Source organism: Saimiri boliviensis, chromosome 2 (genome assembly GCF_048565385.1).
Source record: "Saimiri boliviensis isolate mSaiBol1 chromosome 2, mSaiBol1.pri, whole genome shotgun sequence".
NCBI lineage: Eukaryota > Metazoa > Chordata > Mammalia > Primates > Cebidae > Saimiri > Saimiri boliviensis.
In genome coordinates, this window is record NC_133450.1 from 13,512,891 (window position 1) to 13,535,838 (window position 22,948).

General features: G+C 44.0%; 2 protein-coding genes across 2 annotated transcripts in view; both read left to right on the forward strand.

The window, feature by feature from the left end:
- Positions 1 to 497: 497 nt before the first annotated feature.
- PDCD7 (programmed cell death 7) lies at positions 498 to 18,656 on the forward strand. The gene is made up of 5 exons (XM_039468884.2): positions 498 to 1,477; positions 4,948 to 5,086; positions 14,529 to 14,765; positions 15,026 to 15,113; positions 17,492 to 18,656. Exons 1-5 carry the CDS (start codon positions 575 to 577, stop codon positions 17,613 to 17,615), a joined length of 1,491 nt encoding a protein of 496 aa, XP_039324818.1. The 5' UTR covers positions 498 to 574; the 3' UTR covers positions 17,616 to 18,656.
- A 90-nt stretch (positions 18,657 to 18,746) lies between these two features.
- Positions 18,747 to 22,948, forward strand: part of UBAP1L (ubiquitin associated protein 1 like) — a 32,751-nt gene continuing 28,549 nt past the window's right edge. Inside the window, exon 1 of the mRNA XM_074392806.1 lies at positions 18,747 to 21,646. The gene's annotated coding sequence lies outside the window, so the exon portion shown is untranslated. The remainder of the gene's footprint in view (positions 21,647 to 22,948) is intronic.

Consider the following 22,948-nt stretch of genomic DNA (forward strand, 5'->3'; position numbering starts at 1 on the left):
TCCCAAAGTGCTGGGATTTTACAGGCGTGAGCCACAGCCTCCACCTTCTAATTGCATTCCCAAAGAGCTAAATTGGAGGTGGGAGTAAGAGAAAAGTAAAAATAATCAATTTTTCTAAGAAAATGGGTAGCTGATCACACTCCTATCTACTAGGGCCTCTGCAGATGTTCCCATCTGCACTGTGCTTCCCCCTCTCTTGTTCTAGTTAACTCCTGTTTATCTTCCAGATCTCAGCTGCAGCCGCAGTTCTAGGATAACCTTCTCCAACTTCTCGAAGATAATCACTATGACTACTTGATTCGTGTGTTATACTAGGCGGGTAGTTCTATGAAGAGATTGTATCTCTCTGTCTCACTGTATGCGCAGCAGGTAGCTCTGCACCTAGGATGCTCAGTAAGAAGAGTATTTATGAACTAAATGACCGAAAGTTGAAGGACTGCCCACCTACGCACCGAGCCTTCCGCAGGGGCAGGTCTACTGGCGTCGCGCGTCCTAAGACGTCACTTCCGTCGGAAGATTCTCCTGAGACACCACTCAGATTCCTGTCACTTCTCAAAGCTTCTCCGTCGCGAACATGGCTCTGCCACCCTTTTTCGGCCAGGGTCGCCCAGGCCCACCGCCCCCGCAGCCGCCGCCTCCCGCTCCCTTCGGCTGTCCGCCACCGCCGCTGCCCTCCCCGGCTTTCCCGCCGCCTCTCCCCCAGCGGCCCGGCCCTTTTCCGGGGGCCTCCGCCCCCTTCCTTCAGCCTCCGCTGGCTCTGCAGCCCCGAGCCTCCGCGGAAGCCTCCCGCGGCGGCGGCGGCGGCGGCGGCGGCGGCGGCGGCGGCGCTGGTGCTGGCGCCGGCGCCTTCTACCCGGTACCACCACCGCCGCTGCCTCCGCCGCCGCCCCAGTGCCGGCCCTTCCCGGGGACCGACGCCGGCGAGCGGCCGCGGCTGCCGCCTCCCGGCCCGGGGCCGCCCTGGAGCCCGCGCTGGCCTGAGACGCCGCCGCCGGCCGACGTGCTCGGGGATGCGGCCCTCCAGCGCCTGCGCGACCGGCAGTGGCTGGAGGCGGTGTTCGGGACCCCGCGGCGGGCGGGCTGTCCGGTTCCCCAGCGCACGCATGCCGGGCCCAGCCTTGGCGAAGTGCGCGCGCGATTGCGCGGGGCTCTGCGCCTGGTGCGGCGGCTGCGCGGCCTCAGCCAGGCCCTGCGCGAGGCCGAAGCTGACGGCGCCGCCTGGGCCCTGCTGCATGCCCAGGCCGCGCCACTGCGCGCGGAACTGGCCGACCAGCTACAGCCGTTGACCCAGGCTGCCTATGTGGGCGAGGCGCGGAGGAGGCTGGAGAGGGTCCGGCGCCGCCGGCTGCGGCTTCGCGAGAGGGCCCGGGAACGCGAGGCCGAGCGGGAGGCAGAGGCCGCGCGAGCGGTGGAGCGCGAGCAGGAGATTGACCGCTGGAGGGTCAAGTGTGTGCAGGAGGTAGAAGAGAAGAAGCGGGTGAGAGCAGCGGCCGCGCGTGGGGGTAGGAGTGGTGGTGATTGGAACCTGGAGCAGCAAGAAGCTTAAAGCTTCCACTTCCCAGGGCTAAACCTCTGTTCTGACGCTGAAAATGATGCGATAGCTAACCTTCCCACCTTATACCACCATGCTAATTGTGTGTTAATAATGTATAGTACACAAAACAAAAGTTCCAGGTGCACTGTAAAGTCCTGTAAACACAAAATATAGGATTACACAGTGACTTTGCACGAATGACAGGTCTCCTCTATCTTGCTCCAATGTTGTCCACTTACTAACATTCAAAAATGACAAGTTTATAGTTCTTGTGTCTTGTACTGATCTTAAGAATACAAAATAAGGCTGGGCGCGGTGGCTCATGCTTGCAATCCCAGCACTTTGCGAGGCCGAGGTGGGCGAATCACAAGGTCACGAGTTGGAGACCAGCCTGTCCAACATGGAGAAACCCGTCTCTACTAAAAATAGAAAAAATTAGCTGGGCGTGGTGGCAGGGGCCTGTAATCCCAGTTATGTGGGAGGCTGAGACAGGAGAATCACTTGAACCTGGGAGGTGGAGGTTGCAGTGAGTCGAGATCATGCCACTGCACTCCAGCCCGGGCGACAGAGTAAGACTCTTTCTCAAAAAGAATGCAAAATATAGGCCGGGCGCAGTGGCTAGTGCCTATAATGCCAGCCCTTTGGGAGGCAGAGGCCTGTCTATCACGAGGTTAGGCCAAGTCAGGCCAAGATGGTGAAACCCCGTCTCTACTAAAAATACAAAAATTAGCTGGGCGAGGTGGCGGGCGCCTGTAGTCCCAGCTACTTGGGAGGCTGAGGCAGGAGAATCACTTGAACCAAGGAGGCGGAGGTTGCAGTGAGCCGAGATCACCCCATTGCATTCCATCCTGGCGACAGAGCAAGACTCTGTCTCAAAAAAAAAAAAAAAAAAAAAAAAAAAAAGATAACTTGGGGACCCTACCTCAAGGAATATATACCCTAAGGTGATGGGGCAATAGTGATTTCCCTAGAATTCCTTTGTTGGCAAGTTTAAAACTGTGTATCCACAGGTTCAGCAATGATGTTTTGGAGCATTTACTACATATATACCAGGAGCTGTGCTGAGGTTGTTACATATACCAGATCTTGAATCTTTATAACAACCCTGAGAAGTAGGAAGTATGCTAATTTTACAGGTGAGTTAGGAAATTGAGGCATAGAGAAGTTAACTTGCCAACCAGTTTGTGGCAAGTTACACAACACAGTTGTGTGTGGCAATCACACAGCCAGTTTGTGGCACTTTCCCATATTTGATCCCAAGTTGTCTGATCTCAGACTCCTTAAGCAGGTCCACGGAAAAACTGGAAATTACTCAGATAGTTGTCTAAAGCATTGTCTTTTTTTTGAGATGAAACTTTGCTCTTGTTGCCCAGGCTGGAGTGCAGTGGCTTAATCTTGGCTCACCACAACCTCCACCTCCCGGGTGCAAGTGATACTCCTGCCTCAGTCTCCTGAGTAGGTGGGATTTCAGGCATGCACTGTCACACCTGGCTAATTTTGTAGATTTAGTAGAGATGTGGTTTCTCCATGTTGGTCAGGCTAGTCTCGAACTCCTGACCTCAGGTGATCTGCCTGCCTCAGCCCCGCAAAGTGCTGGGATTACATGTGTGAGCTACCGCACCTGGCCGTCTAAGGCATTTTCCTACTTTTGAGTGCCTATGGGGTTCCCTATCCTCCTCCTCATTATTTCTGTTATTATTATATTGTAATACATAATGAAATAATTATACAACTCACCATAATATAGAATCAGTGGGAGCCCTGAGCTTGTTTTTCTGCATTAGTTCCATCTGGGGGTGATAGGAGACAGTGACAGATCATTAGGCTTTAGATTCTCTAAGGAGCCCACAACCTAGATCCTTCCCATGCACAGTTCACGGTAGGGTTTGTGCTCCTATGAGAATCTAATGCTGCTGTTGCTGATCTGATAGGAGGTGGAGCTCAGGTGGTAATACAAGCAGTGGGGGAGTGGCTGTAAATACAGATGAAGCTTCACTTGCTCACCTGCCACTCACCTTGTGCTTTGTGGTCTGGTTCCTAACAGGCCATGGACTGGCAAACGTCCATGGCCCACGATTTGGGGACCCCTGGCTTAGATATCTGTGGGAGATCATGTCAGTATAGCGTAGTGTGTGTTAGGATTTCAACTGTAGGTGCTATAAAAGCCCAAAGAAGGGACATCTAATTCACTAGGGGAATGCTTCCCAAATGATATAATGACATATAAGCTGAGTCTTGAAAAGTCAACCAGGTGAAGGTAATGGGTGCAGTTCCAGGGAGACAGAGTAATCTAAATGGAGAAGTGGAACAGCTTGCTGTGGGCTGTAATGACAGAATTACAGGCACTTATTTTACAGATGAGGGGGAGTGCTTTAGGCAAGAGGATTCTCTCTACCACCCATGGTGGGGATTTTTTTTTTTTTTTTTTTTTTAAAGACAGGGCTGGAGGTGGGCTCAGTGGTTCACATCTATAATCCCAGCATTTTGGGAGGCTGAGGCAGGCAGATTACTTGAGCCCAGGAGTTCAAGACCAGCCTGGGCAACATGGTGAAACCTCATCTCTACAAAAAACAAAAATTAACTGGGCATGGTGATGGCTGTGATTCACACCACTGCATTCCAGCCTGGGCAACAGAATGAGACCCTATCTCCAAAAAAAAAAAAAAAAAAAAAAAAGAGACAAAGTTTCACTCTGTTGTCTAGACTGGAGTGCAGTGGGTTTGCCATAGCTCACTGCAGCTTTGAACTCCTGGGCTCAAAGTGATCCTCCTGCCTTAACCTGAGTAGGACACATGCCATCATGCCCAGTTTCCATGGTGAGGATATTGGAGACAGAGTCTTACGAGGAGTGGTTTGTGGAACTGGGGTTATTTAGTCTATGTGTGAACCAAGTCAAGAGTAGGATAGCAATCTTTGATATTTGAAAGGCTGTCACATGGAAGAGATCCTTGGGACTTTAGAGCAGTGGTGCACCAACCTAGGTTGTCTTTAAGAGACTTTTGTAGAGGCCTCAGCCTTTCCAACCACATTCTTTATCCTCCCTGGGAATCTGAATCTTCAGGTCTAGGAGTCTGCATTTTTAACAAGTGTCTCAGCTTAACAAGATAAGTTGGACACATGCTCCCTGCACTATACTTTGAGAAACACTAAGGAAGAAACAAAACCAGTGCTATGTAGAAGGTACAGAGAGGAGAGGTTCTCCTTTAAGATGAAGGTTGTACCATCGGTGGAGGGGCGTAACCTCTTAGCTAGAGGGGAGTTGTGTAAGGTGTAGGAAATTGGGATGTAGATTCAATAGAGTCTCTCTTAACCTGGAGACCGTCTGATCCTTTGAAATCTAACCACTGGGCAGCTATTCTGTGCTGTAAGTTTGTTCCTATTACAAGGTCTCATGGGCTTTGTTTCTCCTCCAGGAGCAGGAACTCAAAGCAGCTGCTGATGGCGTACTATCTGAAGTGAGGAAAAAACAAGCAGATACTAAAAGAATGGTGGACATTCTTCGGGCTTTGGAGAAGTTGAGGAAACTGAGGAAAGAGGCTGCAGCAAGGAAAGGTAACTGTGGCTTTTCATTTCTTCCCTTGTTCCCTTCCCCTTCTTTAGTACCTCCCACCCCAAATATTATTGAGGGAAAAATACTGGAAACTTCATGATTTTCACCTTATAGGGTAACTGGGTTTGTCAGCAGTAGGTTAGAATTTCTGAAGCAGGAAGCCTCAGAAGATGTTTAGCCGTTGGTAGCCCACATTGAAAAGAGAGGTAAGTGTGGGAACCCATTGCACTGTCTTCACCTTGACTCATCATTTCTACTCTAGGCATTTCTGGCCACACTTTTCTGAGTGGGCTTGTCTGGCTAGTCAACTTTGCCTTGTGTGAAGGCGAAAGCTTTTCACCTTTACTTGGTGCTCCAGAAAGTGTTGAAAACTTGGCATGCTTTTTCAGGTACATTTCAAACCTGAATTATTTCTGTTTGAAGAGGTATGAATGGTAGTACAGGGCAGGGATTGCAGAGTGTGTGGATTTCCCCATCTTCCCTGCATGTCACCGGTCTCTTCTTGCTTCTGGAGGAAGCACCAGACACCATAGCTAGACAGTTCAAGCTTCTCCACAGAAATTTGTTCCATCCATCCTGGCTTTCTAGTTACCCAATTGTGCTTTCTATTTGCCTGTCTGGATCTTAGCTGTTGTTATTCTATTCATCTGGAGGGCCCTCAGTCCCATCTTCACCATTTTAGGATCTCAGTATTTAAAACCAAATACATATGCAGCATCTTTCATCCTTCCCTGATCTGGGCTGAGGTAACCTCCTATTGCTTCTCACTTGCACCTGCTTTGGACCACATGCTGATTTATTTAGTAGACTGTAGGCCTTTGGTATTCACCAGAGATATTTGAGAGTATACAAATTAGCAAATGCCACTCTAGCCAAATGATTTCCCCTGTGTTGTTTAAAATAGACCATTCTAACTAAGAAGTAAAACAAAGGAGGAGGAACAGGGATTCTTTTTTTTTTTTTTTTTTTTCGAGACGGAGTTTCGCTCTTGTTACCTAGGCTGGAGTGCAATGGCACGATCTCGGCTCACCGCAACCTCCGCCTCCTGGGTTCAGGCAATTCTCCTGCCTCAGCCTCCTGAGTAGCTGGGATTACAGGCATGCACCACCATGCGCAGCTAATTTTTTTTGTATTTTTAGTAGAGACGGGGTTTCACCATGTTGACCAGGATGGTCTCGATCTCTTGACCTTGTGATCCACCCACCTCGGCCTCCCAAAGTGCTGGGATTACAGGCTTGAGCCACCGCGCCCGGCCTTAAGAGAAAGCCCCCCTTTTTTTTTTTTTTTGAGACGGAGTTTTCGCTCTTGTTACCCAGGCTGGAGTGCAATGGCGCGATCTTGGCTCACCGCAACCTCCGCCTCCTGGGTTCAGGCAATTCTCCTGCCTCAGCCTCCTGAGTAGCTGGGATTACAGGCACGCACCACCATGCCCAGCTAATTTTTGTATTTTTAGTAGAGACAGGGTTTCACCATGTTGACCAGGATGGTCTCGATCTCTTGACCTTGTGATCCACCCGCCTCGGCCTCCCAAAGTGCTGGGATTACAGGCTTGAGCCACCATGCCCGGCCTGGAACAGGGATTCTTTTAGACCCTTAAGAATATTGTGTTGGAATAGGATCATTTTCTATTCAGCCAGGCTCATCTGCTAGCTAAGTGATTAGATTCTGCATACCAGCCTTCAGAGTGGCTAATTCACATTCAGACCTCAGAAACAGATGTCTCCATTGTGATAATCTCAGGGCACTTATAAATCAGAGGGAAGTCAGCATCTGCTGTGTCTACCCATCTCTCTTTTTCACTAGAAAGCAAAACCTGAGAGCTATTATTAAATAGTCCTCCACCTCATATCCTCTATGAGGTGAGTGCTCAGTAAACTTCTGCCAGGTGAATTTACCAGCATTTCCCAATATTAATCTTCCTCACTTTGGTCCAAAAGGAGGAGGAAATTTTAGGAAAATCGTGATCTATAGAAATAAACAGACTTTTAGTATTAATGGACTTAAATGTAAAATGATTTAATAAGTAGCAGCTGGTTTTATGTGTACTTAAAATGAGCAGCTAACTCCCTCTTCAAGATGTGTGCACCTCCAAGTGAGTGCTAAATGAAGAGGCTGAATGGTTTAAGCAGGACCATTTTGCAAAAAAGACCATGTAGCATGATCTTATGGGCCATGCTAGAGTGCTATGGGGAACCACTGAAAGTTTTTAAATTAAATGATGGCAAAGATCAGTGCCGGTAGAGCAGAGAAAGTTTTGGAGTATCCAGGAGAGAGAGAGAAGTGCATAGAGACTGGTAAGGCTGTTGGGCACAGATAGTATGGAAGCATGAGCTCAGAGTCAGTGTGTAGGAGAAAAGTCAAAGAATTGAGAGATAATGAATAAAAGTGTATCTGTATAGACCCATGTACATATAAATAAATGACTTAGGGAACTCAGAGTACAGGAACTAAAGGGAAGAAAATGAAATGACTTCCCGGTTGTAGCCTCATCTACTGAATAAGTGAAGATACCTTTTTTTTTTTCCATTTTTTTTTAAAGATAGGGTCTTGCAATGTCCCCAGGCTGAAGTGTAGTGGTGCGATCATAGATCACTGCAGCCTCATACTCCCAGACACAAGCAATCCTCCCACCCAAGCCTCCTGAGTAGCGGGGACTGCAGGTGCCCACCACCAAACCTGGCTAATTTTTAAATTTTTTTGTATACATGGGGTTTTGCCATGTTGCCCAAGCTAGTCTGGAACTCCTGGGCTCAAGTGATTCTCCCACCTTGGCCCCTCCCAAAGTTCTAGGATTATAGGTGTGAGCCACTGTGCCTCGTGGATAGCATTCTAACTGAGAAGGAAAACAAAGGAAGAACAGGTTTGGGTTGAGAAGTTCAGTTGGGGACCTGTTGAGTTTGAGGTGTGTGAGGTACATCCTGGATAACAGTTCATTAGCATGTAGCCATAAGTCAGAATGACCTTAAGGAGATTGTACAGCATGAGATGAGGGCCAAAAAGACAAAATCATAAGGAATGTCAAAATCAAGATAGAAAGTGAGAACAGAAAAGAAACTTAAGAGAGGTCAGAGAGATGGGAGGTAAAGATAGACTCCCCGCTTCCTTCTAGAAAGTGACAAGTGCTTAAAGAGATTGTGTAATCTTGGTGATATGGTTTGGCTGTGTTCCCACCCAAATCTCATCCTGAGTTGTAGCTCCTGGAATTCTTGTATGTCTTGGAGGGACCTGGTGGGAGGTAATTGAATCATGGGGACAGGTCTTTGACATGCTGCTGTTGTGATCATGAGTAAGTCTCACAAGATCTAATAGATTTATATAGGGGAGTTCCCTTGTACACACTATCTTTGCCTGTTGCCATGTGAGTTATGACTGTTCCTTCTTCACCTTCTGTCATGATAGTGAAGCTTCCCCAGCCATGTGGAGCTGTAAGTCAATTAAACCTCTTCCTTTTGTAAATTACCCAGTCTCAGATATATCTTAATTGGCAGCATGAGAATGGACTAATACACTTGGACAGGTTCCTTAAGCTTCTCTGAACTTTGGTTTCCTCATCTGCAAAGAGGGAGTAATGATAGTACCTACCCACGGGATGTTGTGAAGATTAAATTAATAAATTTGTGTAAAATACTTAAAACAGTCCTGGCACACAGTAAATGCTATATACATGTTTAATGTTACTATTCTTTTTATTATCAAGAAATAAGAAACATCCATGGGAATTAGTATCCAACTGGTCATTAGTGACCTATGCTAGGGGCATTTCAATGGATTGGTAGGGGTAGAAGCCAGACTACAATAGGTTAGAGAATGAATAGGAGATAAGAAAAGCAAACAGAAAATTCAACTTATTAAAAGATTGCTTGTGAAGAAAAGGAGAGAGCAAGATCAGTACCTGGCAATGTGTGTGGTAGTGGTGATGGTGACGGGTGTGTGTGTCTTTTTGTCATGGAGAAAACTTAAGCATGTTTAAAATTGCTGAGAGAAGGAGTAGAAGGGAAATGGTCAAAGAGAAGCAGGAAGAATAGTCGATGGCTCAAGATCCCATGGAAGGTAGGTCGATTCAGATCCCAGTTAGAGGGATTAACTTAAGTGGAGAAAGACCCATCTTACACAAGCAGGAAAATGAAGGAGGTGAAGATGGGTAGTGATGCAGATGAGTGCCAGTGGGGACAGATACTTGAGAGATTTCTTGCCTGCTGGCTTGTTTTCTCTGGGAAACAGGGTAAATGGTTTGCTGAGTGCCAGTAGAGAAGTGGGGCTTAAGGAGAGCTATGGGTCTGGCTGATATGTATTGGCAACAGATCACACAATCAAATGACCTTTTCCAGGAATACTCTAGCTGGCAGGTAAGCACAGAGCATGGGGCTGTTGGAGTTTTGCTCTGTGGGATGACCGTGAGTTTTGTGGTGAAGGAGTGGCAGGAGGATAGAATCTGATACATCAGGTCTGAAGGTTTTGATGAAGCTACGAAATGAGTCTCTGGGGAGAAGGAACTAAGAGTACTATAAGGGAGAAAGTTGTAGTCCAAGGAGAGAATAATCAAGTTTAAGACTTAAGAGGCAGAAAGTTTTTCTGCTAATGCCAAGGTCCAAAGACTGAACAAGACTGCTGCAAGCATGTGGCTAAAGGGAAATAGAGGCAAAGGCATTGTGTGTCTAGGAGCTGCAGGACTAAGGGAGTAAGTGGTAGAAGTGGAGGGAAACTACATGGTGCCAGCATGGGGTCAACAGGAAGACTGGGTGAGGAGTGCTGTTTCCTTTTTTTGAGATGGAATTTCACTCTTGTCCAGGATGGAGTGCAGTGGTGCAATCTCAGCTCACTGCAGCCTCCACCTCCAGGGTTCAAGCGATTCTTTTGCCTCAGTCTCCAGAGTAGCTGGGATTACAGGCATGTACCACCATGCCTGGCTGATTTTTGTATTATTATTATTATTTTTTTAGTAGAGACGAGGTTTCACCATGTTTGTCAGGCTGGTCTCAAACTCCTGACCTCATGTGATCCTCCCACCTCAGCCTCCCAAAGTGCTTGGATTACAAACATGAGCCACCATGGCTGGCCCAGGAGTGCCATTTCTGAGGGAATATGTTATGTTGACCAGGGAGTGAACAATGAGGGGCTGAGAGAGATGTGGGTAGGTGGCCCAGGTCCAGCAGCCCAAGATGGGAGCAGTCCACATCTCTTCATGGGGTCTTTAGGCTATTGTAGGATGATGGAGTGTCTGTGTATTTTCACCATATACAGATTTTAGTTGCAACAGCGACTGTATGGCTTATAAAATCTAAAATATTTACTACCTGTAAAGAAATGAAACAAAACCATTGAATTATTACAAAACAGAGTGACAGCTTAAATTTGTCAGTGTATCAGAATTTTGTGTATACTTAAAAAATATTGGCCTGGTGATTTAGTAGAAGATAAATTTTTGAGTTGTAGAGTTTCTGTACTTGAGAATGAGTGAATGGAAACCTGTTGAAGCAAAGCAGTTATGAGAAAAACATCTGGAGAAATGTTAGCCTTGAGAGTGAGTTCTATAACCACTTAGCTGTAGACGTTGAAGGAGGAAAGAATCCTACCTCTAAATTACAGCTTTACAAGAAACAGAACTGTTCACTTTGAGAAACCATTGTTTTATGCCATTTATCAGCCTAAACCGAAAATTTAGTGCTCAAAGCTGGCACTATTATGTATCACAAGTTGCAGCATAAATTGTTAAAACCCGGCTGGACGCCGGACGCCGGGCGCGGTGGCTCAAGCCTGTAATCCCAGCACTTTGGGAGGCCGAGGCGGGTGGATCACGAGGTCGAGAGTTCGAGACCATCCTGGTCGACATGGTGAAACCCCGTCTCTACTAAAAATACAAAAAATCAGCTGGGCATGGTGGCGTGTGCCTGTAATCCCAGCTCCTCAGGAGGCTGAGGCAGGAGAATTGCCTGAACCCAGGAGGCGGAGGTTACGGTGAGCCGAGATCGCGCCATTGCACTCCAGCCTGGGTAACAAGAGCGAAACTCCGTCTCAAAAAAAAAAAAAAAAAAAACCCGGCCGGGTGTGGTGGCTCACGCCTGTAATCCCAGCACTTTGGTAGGCCGAGGCGGGTGGATCACGAGGTCAAGAGATTGAGACCATCCTGGTCAACATGGTGAAACTCCATCTCTACTAAAAATACAAAAAATTAGCTGGGCGTGGTGGCGCGTGCCTGTGATCCCAGCTACTCAGGCGGCTGAGGCAGGAGAATTGCCTGAACCCAGGAGGCGGAGGTTGCGGTGAGCCGAGATCGCGCCATTGCACTCCAACCTGGGTAACAAGAGCGAAACTCTGTCTAAAAAAAAAAAAAAATTGTTAAAACCCTGTCGAAGGGCTGGGTGTGGAGGCTCACGCCTGTAATCCCAGCACTTTGGGAAGCCGATGTGGGCAGATCACAATGTCAGGAGATCGAGACCATCCTGGCCAACATAGTGAAACCCTGTCTCTACTAAAAATACAAAAATTAGCTGGGCATGGTGGTGCATGCCTGTAATCCTAGCTACTCAAGAGGCTGAGGCAGGGGAGTCACTTGAACCATGGAGTAAGAGGTTGCAGTGAGCCAAGGTGCCACTGCAATCCAGCCTGGCAACAGAGTGAGACTCCGTCTCGAAATGAACAACAAACAAACCCTGTTGAAAATCATTCATTCATTGAAGAAGTATCTATTCATTACCTTCTCTGTGTCAAGTGTTAGGTAACTGAGCAAATGTATAGCTTTTTTAGGAAGCAGTTTATAACACATCTTGTTAGTCTTGGAAATATTTTTTTTTTTTTTTTGAGGCGGAGTTTCGCTCTTGTTACCCAGGCTGGAGTGCAATGGCGCGATCTCGGCTCACCGCAACCTCCGCCTCCTGGGTTCAGGCAATTCTCCTGCCTCAGCCTCCTGAGTAGCTGGGATTACAGGCACGAGCCACCATGCCCAGCTAATTTTTTGTCTTTTTAGTAGAGACGGGGTTTCACCATGTCGACCAGGATGGTCTCGATCTCTCAACCTCGTGATCCACCCGCCTCGGCCTCCCAAAGTGCTAGGATTACAGGCTTGAGCCACCGCGCCCGGCCTGTCTTGGAAATATTCACAAGGATTTTCACTCTTGAGAATTTGAAATCCATAGGAAGGAAAAAAGTAACATGCCCAAGAATATTCATTGTATCACTGTACAATAACAAGACAGTTGGAATAGCTTAAATGTCCAGGAGTAGGGAACTTGTAAAGTATATTCTAGTGCATTGATTTAATGAAATAGGATAAATAACTGTGAAGTTTGGAGAATAATGTAAAAGTCAACAGGGAGAAGTGGAAATTACATACATATAACGTTGAACTATATGAAGTTGCTAACACATGGACAAAAAGACCTGAAGAGAACTGGAAAAGTATAAAATCGTTGATTATGGTAATGAGATTAGGATTTTTTTCTTTCTTTCTTGAATCTGGCATTCTTTCTTTTTATTTTTTTTGGAGACAGAGTCTCGCTCTGTCACCCAAGCCAGAGTCCAGTGGCATAATCTTGGCTCATTGCAACCTGAACTTCCTGAGTTCAAGTGATTCTCCTGCCTAAGCCTCCCCGGTAGCTGGGACTACAGGCACACGCCACCATACCTGGTAAATTTTTTTTTTTTTTTTTTTTTTTTTTTTGTAGAGACGGGGTTTCACCATGTTGACCAGGACGGTCTCGATCTCTTGACCTGGTGATCCACCCGCCTTGGCCTCCCAAAGTGCTGGGATTATAGGCATGAGCCACCGCGCCTGGCCTTTTTTTTTTTTTTTTTTTTTTTTTTTAATTTTTGTATTTTTAATGGATATGGGGTTTCACCGTGTTGGCCAGGCTGGTCTTGAACTCCTGAGCTCAGGCAGTCTGCCCGCTTCTGCCTCCCAAAGTGTTAGGTTTACAGGCGTGAGCTACCATGCCTGTCCCTGTACATGGTATTGCTAAAATGCTTGGGTAATATGTTTTTCTTTAAAATTTTCAAGGACTGACAGGATAGATCTATGGACATCACTCTACATTGATTCATTTAGCAGCTTTTGTATTGCAAGGCCATTGTGGTAGGGAGTGCACAATTGCAGTCCACTCAAGTATTCATTAAGTTAAAATCTTTTTTCTTATGAAACTTTATGAAAAATTTCACACATGCACAAAAATAGAATACATACTCATTATTAACTATAATACCATTGTCATGCCAAGAAAATTAGCAATAATTATTTGATATCACCTAATAACCAGTCTTTTTCCAGCTGTGACTTTAGATATGTTGTCTGTACTGTTAGCTGACCTCATAGTTAAATCAGGATGATAACCATTCTGGTTTTACTGGGACATGGGGCTTTCAGTGCTACACGCAGGCAAACCAAAACAGCGGACTGCAAGGTTAGTGTGGTTGGTTTAAGTGTATCTTCCTCACCATCCAAGTGTGCACTCCCACAATTCACATTCTGTCAGAGGGAGAATTGTTTATTACTTAGGTCTGGGAGTTGATGCTGAGGAAATTTCACAATGAAGTTAAGACAAGTTCTTTCCTTTAGTGAGTTCACTGTTTCAAGTGAAGGATCAAAACCATTAGAAATAAATGAAGTCAGAGGTTAAGTGTTGTGATCCATAGGGAGGAGTTGAGAAATGAAGGGGAGGGTCAGAGTAATTGAATACTCAGAAACATCAAATTGAGCCTTAAAGATTGGGTAAAATCTCCCAAATTCCAACCAATACATACTATAGATAGGACTTTGAACCTGTTCATTAGAACACAAATTATTGAAGAAAACATATGTAAAAGGCCATTTGGGCTGGATGCAGTGGCTCAGTTTGGGAGGCCAAGGTGATAGGATTGCTTGAGACCAAGAGTTGGAGATTAGCCTATACAACATAGCGAGACCCCATACAAAAAAATTTAAAAATTAGCCAGGTAGGGTCAGGCACAGTAAAAATTAGCCACATAGGTCAGGCACAGGTAGGGTCAGGCACAGGATTACAGGCCTGTAATCCCAGCCCTTTGGGAGGCCAAGGCAGGAGGATTGCTTGATCACAAGTTCAAGACCAGCCTGAGAAATACAGGGAAACCCTGTTTCTACAAAAATTAAAAAAAAAATGGCCAGATGAGGTGGCACATGCCTGTGGTCCCAGCTACTTGGGAGACTGAGGTGGGAGGATATCTTGGGCCCAGTAGGTCGAGGCTGCAGTGAGTCGTGATTATGCTACTGCGCTCCAGCCTGCGCAAGAGAGTGAGACCCTGTCTCCAAGCCAGGCATGATGGTGCACACCTGCGGTCCTAGCTACTCGGAAGCCAAGACGAGAGATCACTTGAGCCCAGGAGTTTGAAGTTACAGTGAGCTGTGATTGTAATACTGTACTCCAGCCTGGGTGATAGAGTGAGATCTTGTCTTTAAATAAATAAATAAAATACCATTTCATTCTTTCTGCCCAGGGGTCTGTCCTCCAGCCTCAGCAGATGAGACTTTTGAGCATCATCTTCAGCGACTGAGAAAACTCATTAAAAAGCGCTCTGAACTATATGAAGCTGAAGAGAGAGCCCTCAGGGTTATGCTGGAAGGAGAACAAGAGGAAGAGAGGAAAAGAGAATTAGAAAAGAAGCAAAGAAAGGAAAAAGAGAAAATTTTACTTCAGAAACGTGAAATCGAGTCCAAGTTGTTTGGGGATCCAGGTATGTTGGTCTATAACCAGTGGAGAAAATGAACATGCTAGATTGATAGCTCTTCTCATCATGGGTGATCTCAACGTAAGCTAAGAGGTAGGCAACAAATGACACCTTCCAGATTTGCAGTTCTATTATCATAGAACTCATAGATACAGATGAAACCCATTTGCTCATACTGTCATAATCATAGGTTCAGTCACCTTGCCTTGAGAAATACACTGTGGATATCAAGCATGATAACATGGTATTGTGCTTTTCTCTTTCAGAAGAGTTCCCACTTGCTCATCTCTTGGAGCCTTTCCGACAGTATTACCTCCAAGCTGAGCACTCCCTGCCAGCGCTCATCCAGATCAGGTCAGAGGGGCAGGCTCTCCATGTTGTCTTTCCCTTAGGTAGCAGGAGGCACTTGATAAAGTGCTTACATTGTTGAGGTTTATTACTGTCTTTTTTTTTTTTTTTAAGTTCCTCATGAAACGTAAAAAAACATTATGGGTTTGTAATGTTTCCATGTTTCAAGGATGCTGCATACATCTTGTTTAGTCCTCATGAATCCTTGAGAAGTTGAAGTCCCTATTTTTATAGGTGAAGAAATAAACTCAGATTGTGACTTGCCCTTTGTATTATCCCATGTTACAGATGTTATAGCTGTTATATTGATTTAAAGCATTGGGTTCCTTTTCCGAATTCTCTTCCGGTGCTAACAACCAGACCCAGGAAGAAGAAACCCTCCGCTATGTACTTGCCTGTGGAGATGGTTTAAGACCCATGCTGACATCTGAGCTTACATAAAGGTCAAAGCCCAGAAACTTGGGAACAAGGAGGCTCATCTGAATCTGCAGTTCTTTTTTTTTTTTTTTTTTTTTGAGACGGTGTTTTGCTCTTGTTACCCAGGCTGGAGTGCAATGGCGCGATCTCGGCTCACCGCAACCTCCGCCTCCTGGGTTCAGGCAATTCTCCTGCCTCAGCCTCCTGAGTAGCTGGGATTACAGGCACGCGCCACCATGCCCAGCTAATTTTTGTCTTTTTAGTAGAGACGGGGTTTCACCATATTGGCCAGGACGGTCTCGATCTCTTGACCTCGTGATCCACCCGCCTCGGCCTCCCAGAGTGCTGGGATTACAGGCTTGAGCCACCGCGCCCGGCCTGAATCTGCAGTTCTTAAGGAGCTGGGCAAAGTTTTCAGCTCTCTGGGTCTCTCTTTCCTCACCTATAAAATGAAGACAGTGGACTAGACTGCGGCCTTCAAACTTGAGCAGCAGCACTCTTCCAAAATGTAGTCTTTTGAGGAAACAATATGTGAGATAAATGGAATGAATGGATTCCTGAGGCAGTATAAATCTGTTGTTGCCTAGAAGCAATTTGTTGTTTCTAGATTTCCCCAAACATCTGCTTGGGTCATAGGGGTTTTCAAAGTGTGGTTTAAAATCACTGAACTAAATGATCTCTAATGTCCCTTCCAAAACCTCAGCTGTTTGTGATTCTTATGAAAGAATGCTCTTTAGTATATCAAGTTTATATTCTGGAAAAGTTCATTTTTTGCTAATGTGCAATTTTAGCTTTTAAACCTAAGTACAGTCAATTCTCATTATTCATGATAGCTATATTCTCTAAAATCACTGCAAACACTGATTTCAGAATACTGAACATCACTCCTAAAGGAAACACAGGTAGATTCCTGTGAGCCTCTGGTCACAATGTTTTTGTCAACACTTTGTTGTATGTGTGTTTCTGTTAAAGATACCTTATTTAATATATGTTGGTGATTTACTAACATTGAACTCACAGCTAATTGTACTATACCTCATGCCTAAATGAAGCTTACCTAACACATTTTCTTCACAAAGCATATCACAGTCTTCTTGCACTTAGGAACACTACACTTAGGGCCATTTTATTTATTTATTTATTTATTTATTTTTATTTTTTTTTTGAGACGGAGTTTCGCTCTTGTTAACCCAGGCTGGAGTGCAATGGCACGATCTCGGCTCACCGCAACCTCCTCCTCCTGGGTTCAGGCAATTCTCCTGCCTCAGCCTCCTGAGTAGCTGGGATTACAGGCACACGCCACCATGCCCAGCTAATTTTTTTGTATTTTTAGTAGAGACGGGGTTTCACCATGTTGACCAGGCTGGTCTCGATCTCTTGACCTCGTGATCCACCTGCCTCGGCCTCCCAAAGTGCTGGGATTACAGGCTTGAGCCACTGCGCCCGGCCAGGGCCATTTTAAACAGCAAAGTCGTCAGTAAAAAGCGCAAAATTGTGGAAAATGTGGCACTAAATAAAGAAAAGAACACGTTTATATTAATAGGAGCTGAAAAAAAGCAGAGTAATTATTGCCTTCTTTGACCTCAGCTGGTAACTGCATTTTCATGACTCAGATTTTTTTGCCACTGTGTATGTCTACTAGTATCTATGAAAGGGCCACAAGTGATTGATTTGGGGGTTACAAAATAAATTTTAGTTAGTAGGCACATATGCAAATACCCAGTCTGCAAATAATGAGGATTGACTTTATTATTTGGTTATCCATAAGGTTATAAGTTCTTCAGATTTTTTCTTCCTTTTATGTGTACATTTAAGAAATATAGTCATTTTCTTGATTCCTAGAAATCAAGTTCTGTAGTAAGTTAGTATATCAGTCATTTGAAAGCTAAGTCTTAGAATATTCAGTTGCTGAACATCTTATCTGGAATAAAACAAATAAACAGTTGTTCTGTAATGTTCTTATTAAGGCATGATTGGGATCAGTACCTGGTGCCATCTGATCATCCCAAAGGCAACTTCATTCCCCAAGGATGGGTCCTTCCCCCGCTCCCCAGCAACGACATCTGGGCAACTGCTGTTAAGCTGTATTAGTAAAGATGCTCCAGGAGTGTGGTCCAGCCAACGCTCTTTCCAGCTCTAAATATTAGTGATGCCGCCATCTTTTGCTGTAGACTAAACTGCAACTTCTAAATTCCATGTGGCGTTCCCCTACCCTGAAGTTATGCTTTCCTTCTGTGCTCTGTGCTGGCCAGAGGTGCCTCTTGAATCAGGAGATTAATGTGGTTCTTCAGGAAAAGACTTAGGTGAACCGAGGTTATTACCACAGGCAGTGAATGACCTTGGTTCACCAGATTTGCCTCTGTTTTGAGGGGCTTGGTCCAGAGTGACTTGTTAATTTACTTTAACTTCTTGTGTGGTGATGGGTAAGTACACTGAAACACTCAAAACAGATGTGTGATGGGTGGATTGCACAACCCTTCCACTAACAGTGTGAAGGCAAGCTTGATGCAAAACTTCCTGACCTTTTCTACCTGAAGAGCCCTTTGAGTTCTAGGAAGAAAGGTCAGAAACGTTGTTATATTTGGTTTTGTTAATCCCAGTTTGTGTGCAGCTTGGGAGGCTGCTAGTTAGGAAGATGGCAATGGCTGTAGGCTGAGTTGCCAGAAAAGACGGTGGCCTAGTTTTATTTTCATGTGGAGAACTTAGAAAACCTTAAGAGTACCCAAATTGGATTGTGTTTTAATGGATGAGGGCTGTATTTTTTCCATGTTAGAAGGATCCTAATGAAAGCACCTGTTTTTTTTTACATTTCTAAGGGTCTAGTTCGGAATCACCAAGGGTATTTCCGTGATAGGAGTGGGACCTTAACCTCACTCCGTCACGTTGTAGGAGCCACTGTAGTTATGGAATTATCCTAGGAACTCAAGCTTCTAAAACTATCCATGTAGTCAAATCTGGGGGAAAGCAAATAAAAATAATAAAACTTATTTTTTATATTCATTAATAAATGCTGTTATGCTTGGAGATGATCACTCATATAAACATCATTTTTTTTTGGTTCTGTTTTGGTTTTTTGCCAATTTTGTTATTTATATTTTCAAAAAACTAAATAAAAATCATTTTTATTTTTTAGTTTGTGCCTTTGCTGCCAATTTTTTGCCTTCTAAATCACTTAACACACACTTTCACATTGATGAAACATATTTTCATTCAAAAATTCAAATTTATGAAGCAGGCATTTGTTATGGGAATGTGAATCTTAAAAGCCAAACTTTATCTGCAAAATCCAAGTCTGGATAGGCAAGGATACCGTCAATTTTGGAAATGATGTTATGTACTGTAGTTGGAAGATTTTGGGTGCAAGATACTAATGCCTTTGTCCCTTTTCTGTTGTTTAATTTGCATTAATTTATACATTATACATTATATAGGTTCCCAGATAGGTAATGAGGGCCACTTGTCTCCAAAATGTGTGTGTAATTTTATAAACCTTAAAATCTGTTATGCTTAGTCTCATAGAACCCCACAATCCTCTGTGCCTTTTTGTTAGAAATCTCCACCATTTGCTCTCTGATGAGATATAGGAAGAGTAGAAATAGGTGAATTATGCTATGTGTGTTTGGTGTCCAGACAGCCTTGCCACCAAGACATCTATGAGGGCAGGAAATCTGCTGCCACAGGTGGAGAAAAAAAAATTCCCTTTTTCCTTTGGCCCTTGCAAGGTTTTAATAACCTGAGTGAGCAGGCCGGGTACTGTGGCTCATGCCTATAATCCCAGCCCTTTGGGAGGCTGAGGTGGGTGGATCACCTGAGGTCAGGAGTTCGAGACCAGCCTCGCCAACATGGCAAAACCCCGTCTCTACTAAAAATAACAAAAACTAGCCAGGCGTGGTGGTGGGCACCTGTAATTCCAGCTACTTGGGAGACCAAAGCAGGAGTATAGCTTGAAGCCAGGAGGCAGAGGTTGCAGTGCAGTGAGCTGAGATCACGCCGTTGCACTCTAGCCTGGGCAACAGAGCAAGACTCCATCCCAAAAATAAATAAAACCAAAAAAGAAAGCATTACTTTTGTTGTTCGGTTTTTATTTGTAAGATTTTCCTGGTTTATTACCTGTGTGTTAGTTGTGGTGGCAGCAGCCACTGGTTCTTTCAGGTTTAGAGAGACTTATAGTAGTGTCTAATGAATTATACTTTCAAGAATATGAGCACTGTTACTGTAATCTTATCCCACAGTCTTTTTTTTTTTTAACTTGGAAAATTTCAAATACATTCAGAAGTACAGAAAATAGTACAGTGATTTTTTTTCCCATATACTTATCATCAGCTTCAATTCATTATCAGTTCATGGCCAATCTTTTTTCGTCTATACATCCTCTGCTCACCCTGGGGGTTATTTTGAAGCAAACCTCAGGCATCAAATTACTTCATCCATAAATATTTCGGTCTATAGCTTTAAGTGATTAAAAAAAAAAAATTAACCACAGGACCATTATCACATCTAAATAAATGAATAATAACTCCTTAATATCACAAATACCCAGTGATTGTTCAAATTGCCCTCACATAATGTGTTTTATATTTTGTTCAGATTAGGATCTAAATACAGTCCATACACTGTTGATTGCGTACTTGTAATGCTGTGTCCCTCTGTTCTCATATATCCTGTAATTCCATAGTTAAACAGAACTGTACTGTCCAATATAGTAGCCACATTCAGCTTTTGAGCACTTGAAATGTGATTTGAGTTGAGATGTGCAATTACGTATGTGGGTCACATATTTCTATTGCATAGTGCTGATCTAGAGGCTTGATCACTTTTGGATTGGAATTTTCTGAAAGGAATACTTCACAGACATGATGTATACTTCCATTCAGGAGTCACTAATGTCTTGGCTCTTTTTGTGATGTTAGCGGCCACTGATAAGACCTAGATTCATTCATTCATGGGGAGGGGAGTCAAAAATTGTGATCGTTGGAGGCTGGGCGCGGTGGCTCCCAGCACTTTGGGAGGCTGAGGCGGGCGGATCACCAGGTCAGGAGGTCAACATGGTGAAACCTCATCTCTTTAAAAAAAAAAAAAGATATTGATAGTTTAATTCTGTCATTTTAAAATTTAAATTCTGTCATTTTAAACCAGGTCGTGGCCAACATGGTGAAACCTTATCTCTTAAAAAAAAAAAAGATATTGATAGTTTAATTCTGTCATTTTAAAATTATTACCTGGAATACTTTTAAAAAGAAAAACTCTACAGAAGCATTTTGTTTTTAATAAATTCAGTAGATACAGAGATTAGAAAGCTATGAGAGAAAGAGATTAGTTCTTAAATACTAAGGGTATTTAGCCCAAGTGACTGAGTTTATGATGTCAAAGAATTTGCTGCTACAAGCCAACCAACTTAATCGCTCTAAATCCATTCATGCTCCTATGCCCATGTGACATTTGTAACAAGAAGCTTAGGCTTATACCATCTGTTGTAGCTATTCACTTATACATGCTTTGTCTGCAGGGAAGCTCTCCTGGTAATTACAAGGTAAGTACAAAGTATATCTTACTCCATTTAAATAAATATAATATGCAATATATGAAAGGAATGAGAACACTCTGAAATAGCAGTGATTTATGGAATCGTGATTAAATGAGACATTATCAACCAAATTTGTTTTTTGTCACCTATTTGTCCCAGATTTTTTTTTTAAATGCTTAGAACCTATAATCTGTTTCCATATGATGAGCTGTTTATCTTTTTGTGAATCCACATAGTAGTTCCTGGCTTGCCGTATCTGGCCACACATGAAGAGCATGTTTCCAATGCAGAGTTCATTTCCTTTTTGAAATAAATTTGGTTTTTCTTAGTTTCCGAAGTAAAGATTGAGGTCTCTGAGGCAAGTGGTGTTAGAGTGCGTAAATATGCAAACAGTGGACATTTTCCCTCAGCTTTGTTAATTCATGCTGGCCAGTATGGATACCAGAATTTAAATTGTGTTCTTTGGGAAATGATTTTTTATTTACCATTTTCCAGGTAATGCGGTTAGGTGCTAGGGATGCAAGAAGGGGTGAACAGACGGGATTCCTGACCTCCTGGAGTTTGAGTTTAGAGTGAAGAAGCTTAATGATTATAACAGGTAATTAGAGTCATTAGAGACAATTGTGATGAGTGCTACAAGGAAAAGTACTTACCAACCAACTTATGTTTCATTCCAAATGTTTATTAAGTGCCTGTTAAGGCTAAGCAAAATACCAACTACGCCCTAACCTCATGGAGAATATAGGTAATGAGGAAGGTAGATATTAACCCAACAATCATAAAAAGTATGCTGAGTGCTTTGAAAGAAAGACATGGTTTTAAGATTATGAATTAGGATTTTTCTTCAAAAGGTTCTGTGACACATTTAATTGAAATAATAGAAAATATGTATCATATTAAGGGTAAGAATCATTCAGTTTACATATGTGTATACTAGGAAATAAAGTATACTATGGGTCACAGTAAAAAAAAAAAAAAAATACCAGATGCGGCTCACACCTGTAATTCCAGCACTTTGGGAGGCTAGGGTGGGTGGATCACGAGCTCAGGAGTTTAAGACCAGCTTGGCTAAGATGGTGAAACCCCATCTCTACTAAAAATACAAAAATTAGCCAGGTGAGGTGGTGGGCGCCTGTAATCCCAGCTACTTGGGAGGCTGACAAAGGAAAATTGCTTGAACTTGGGAGATGGAGGTTGCAGTGAACTGAGATCGCAGCACTGGGTGACAGAGCAACGCTCTGTCTCAAAAAAAAAAAAAAAGTAAAGGCCACTGTGTGAAGTAGACCTAACCAAGTTTGAGGGTCAGGGAAAGCTTTTTTGAGGAAGTGATGTTTTAACTGAGCTCTGAAAAATGAACAGCTTTTTTTTTTCTTCTTGAGACACAGTCTCGCTCTGTCATCCAGGCTGGAATGCAGTGGTGTGATCTCGGCTCACTGCAACCTTCATCTCCCAGGTTCAGCCAATTCTCCCACCTTAGCTTCCCAAGTATCTGGAACTACAGGCATGCACCACCAGGCCCAGCTAGTTTTTGTATTTTTAGTAGAGACGGGGATTTGCCATATTGGCCAGGCAAGTCTCGAACTCCTGACCTCTAGTGATTCGCCCACCTTGACCTCTCAAAGTGCTGGAATTACAGATGTGAGCCACCATGCCTGGCTTTTGAACAACTTTTAAGTAGTTGTGGGGAAGCAACAGGGAAGAACATAGTATCTGGAATAGCACATGCAAAGGTTCTGTGGGGCTGAGAGACCATGGCAATTTAAGGCTAGCATGACTGGATGGAGTAAGATGGGAGAAGAGGAAACAAGCCAGACACTGCAAGGCTTCAGAAGTTCACTTTTTATTTTGAAAAATAGCCAGGAACCATTGAAGAGTTTTAAGTATGGGAGTGGCTTAGGTT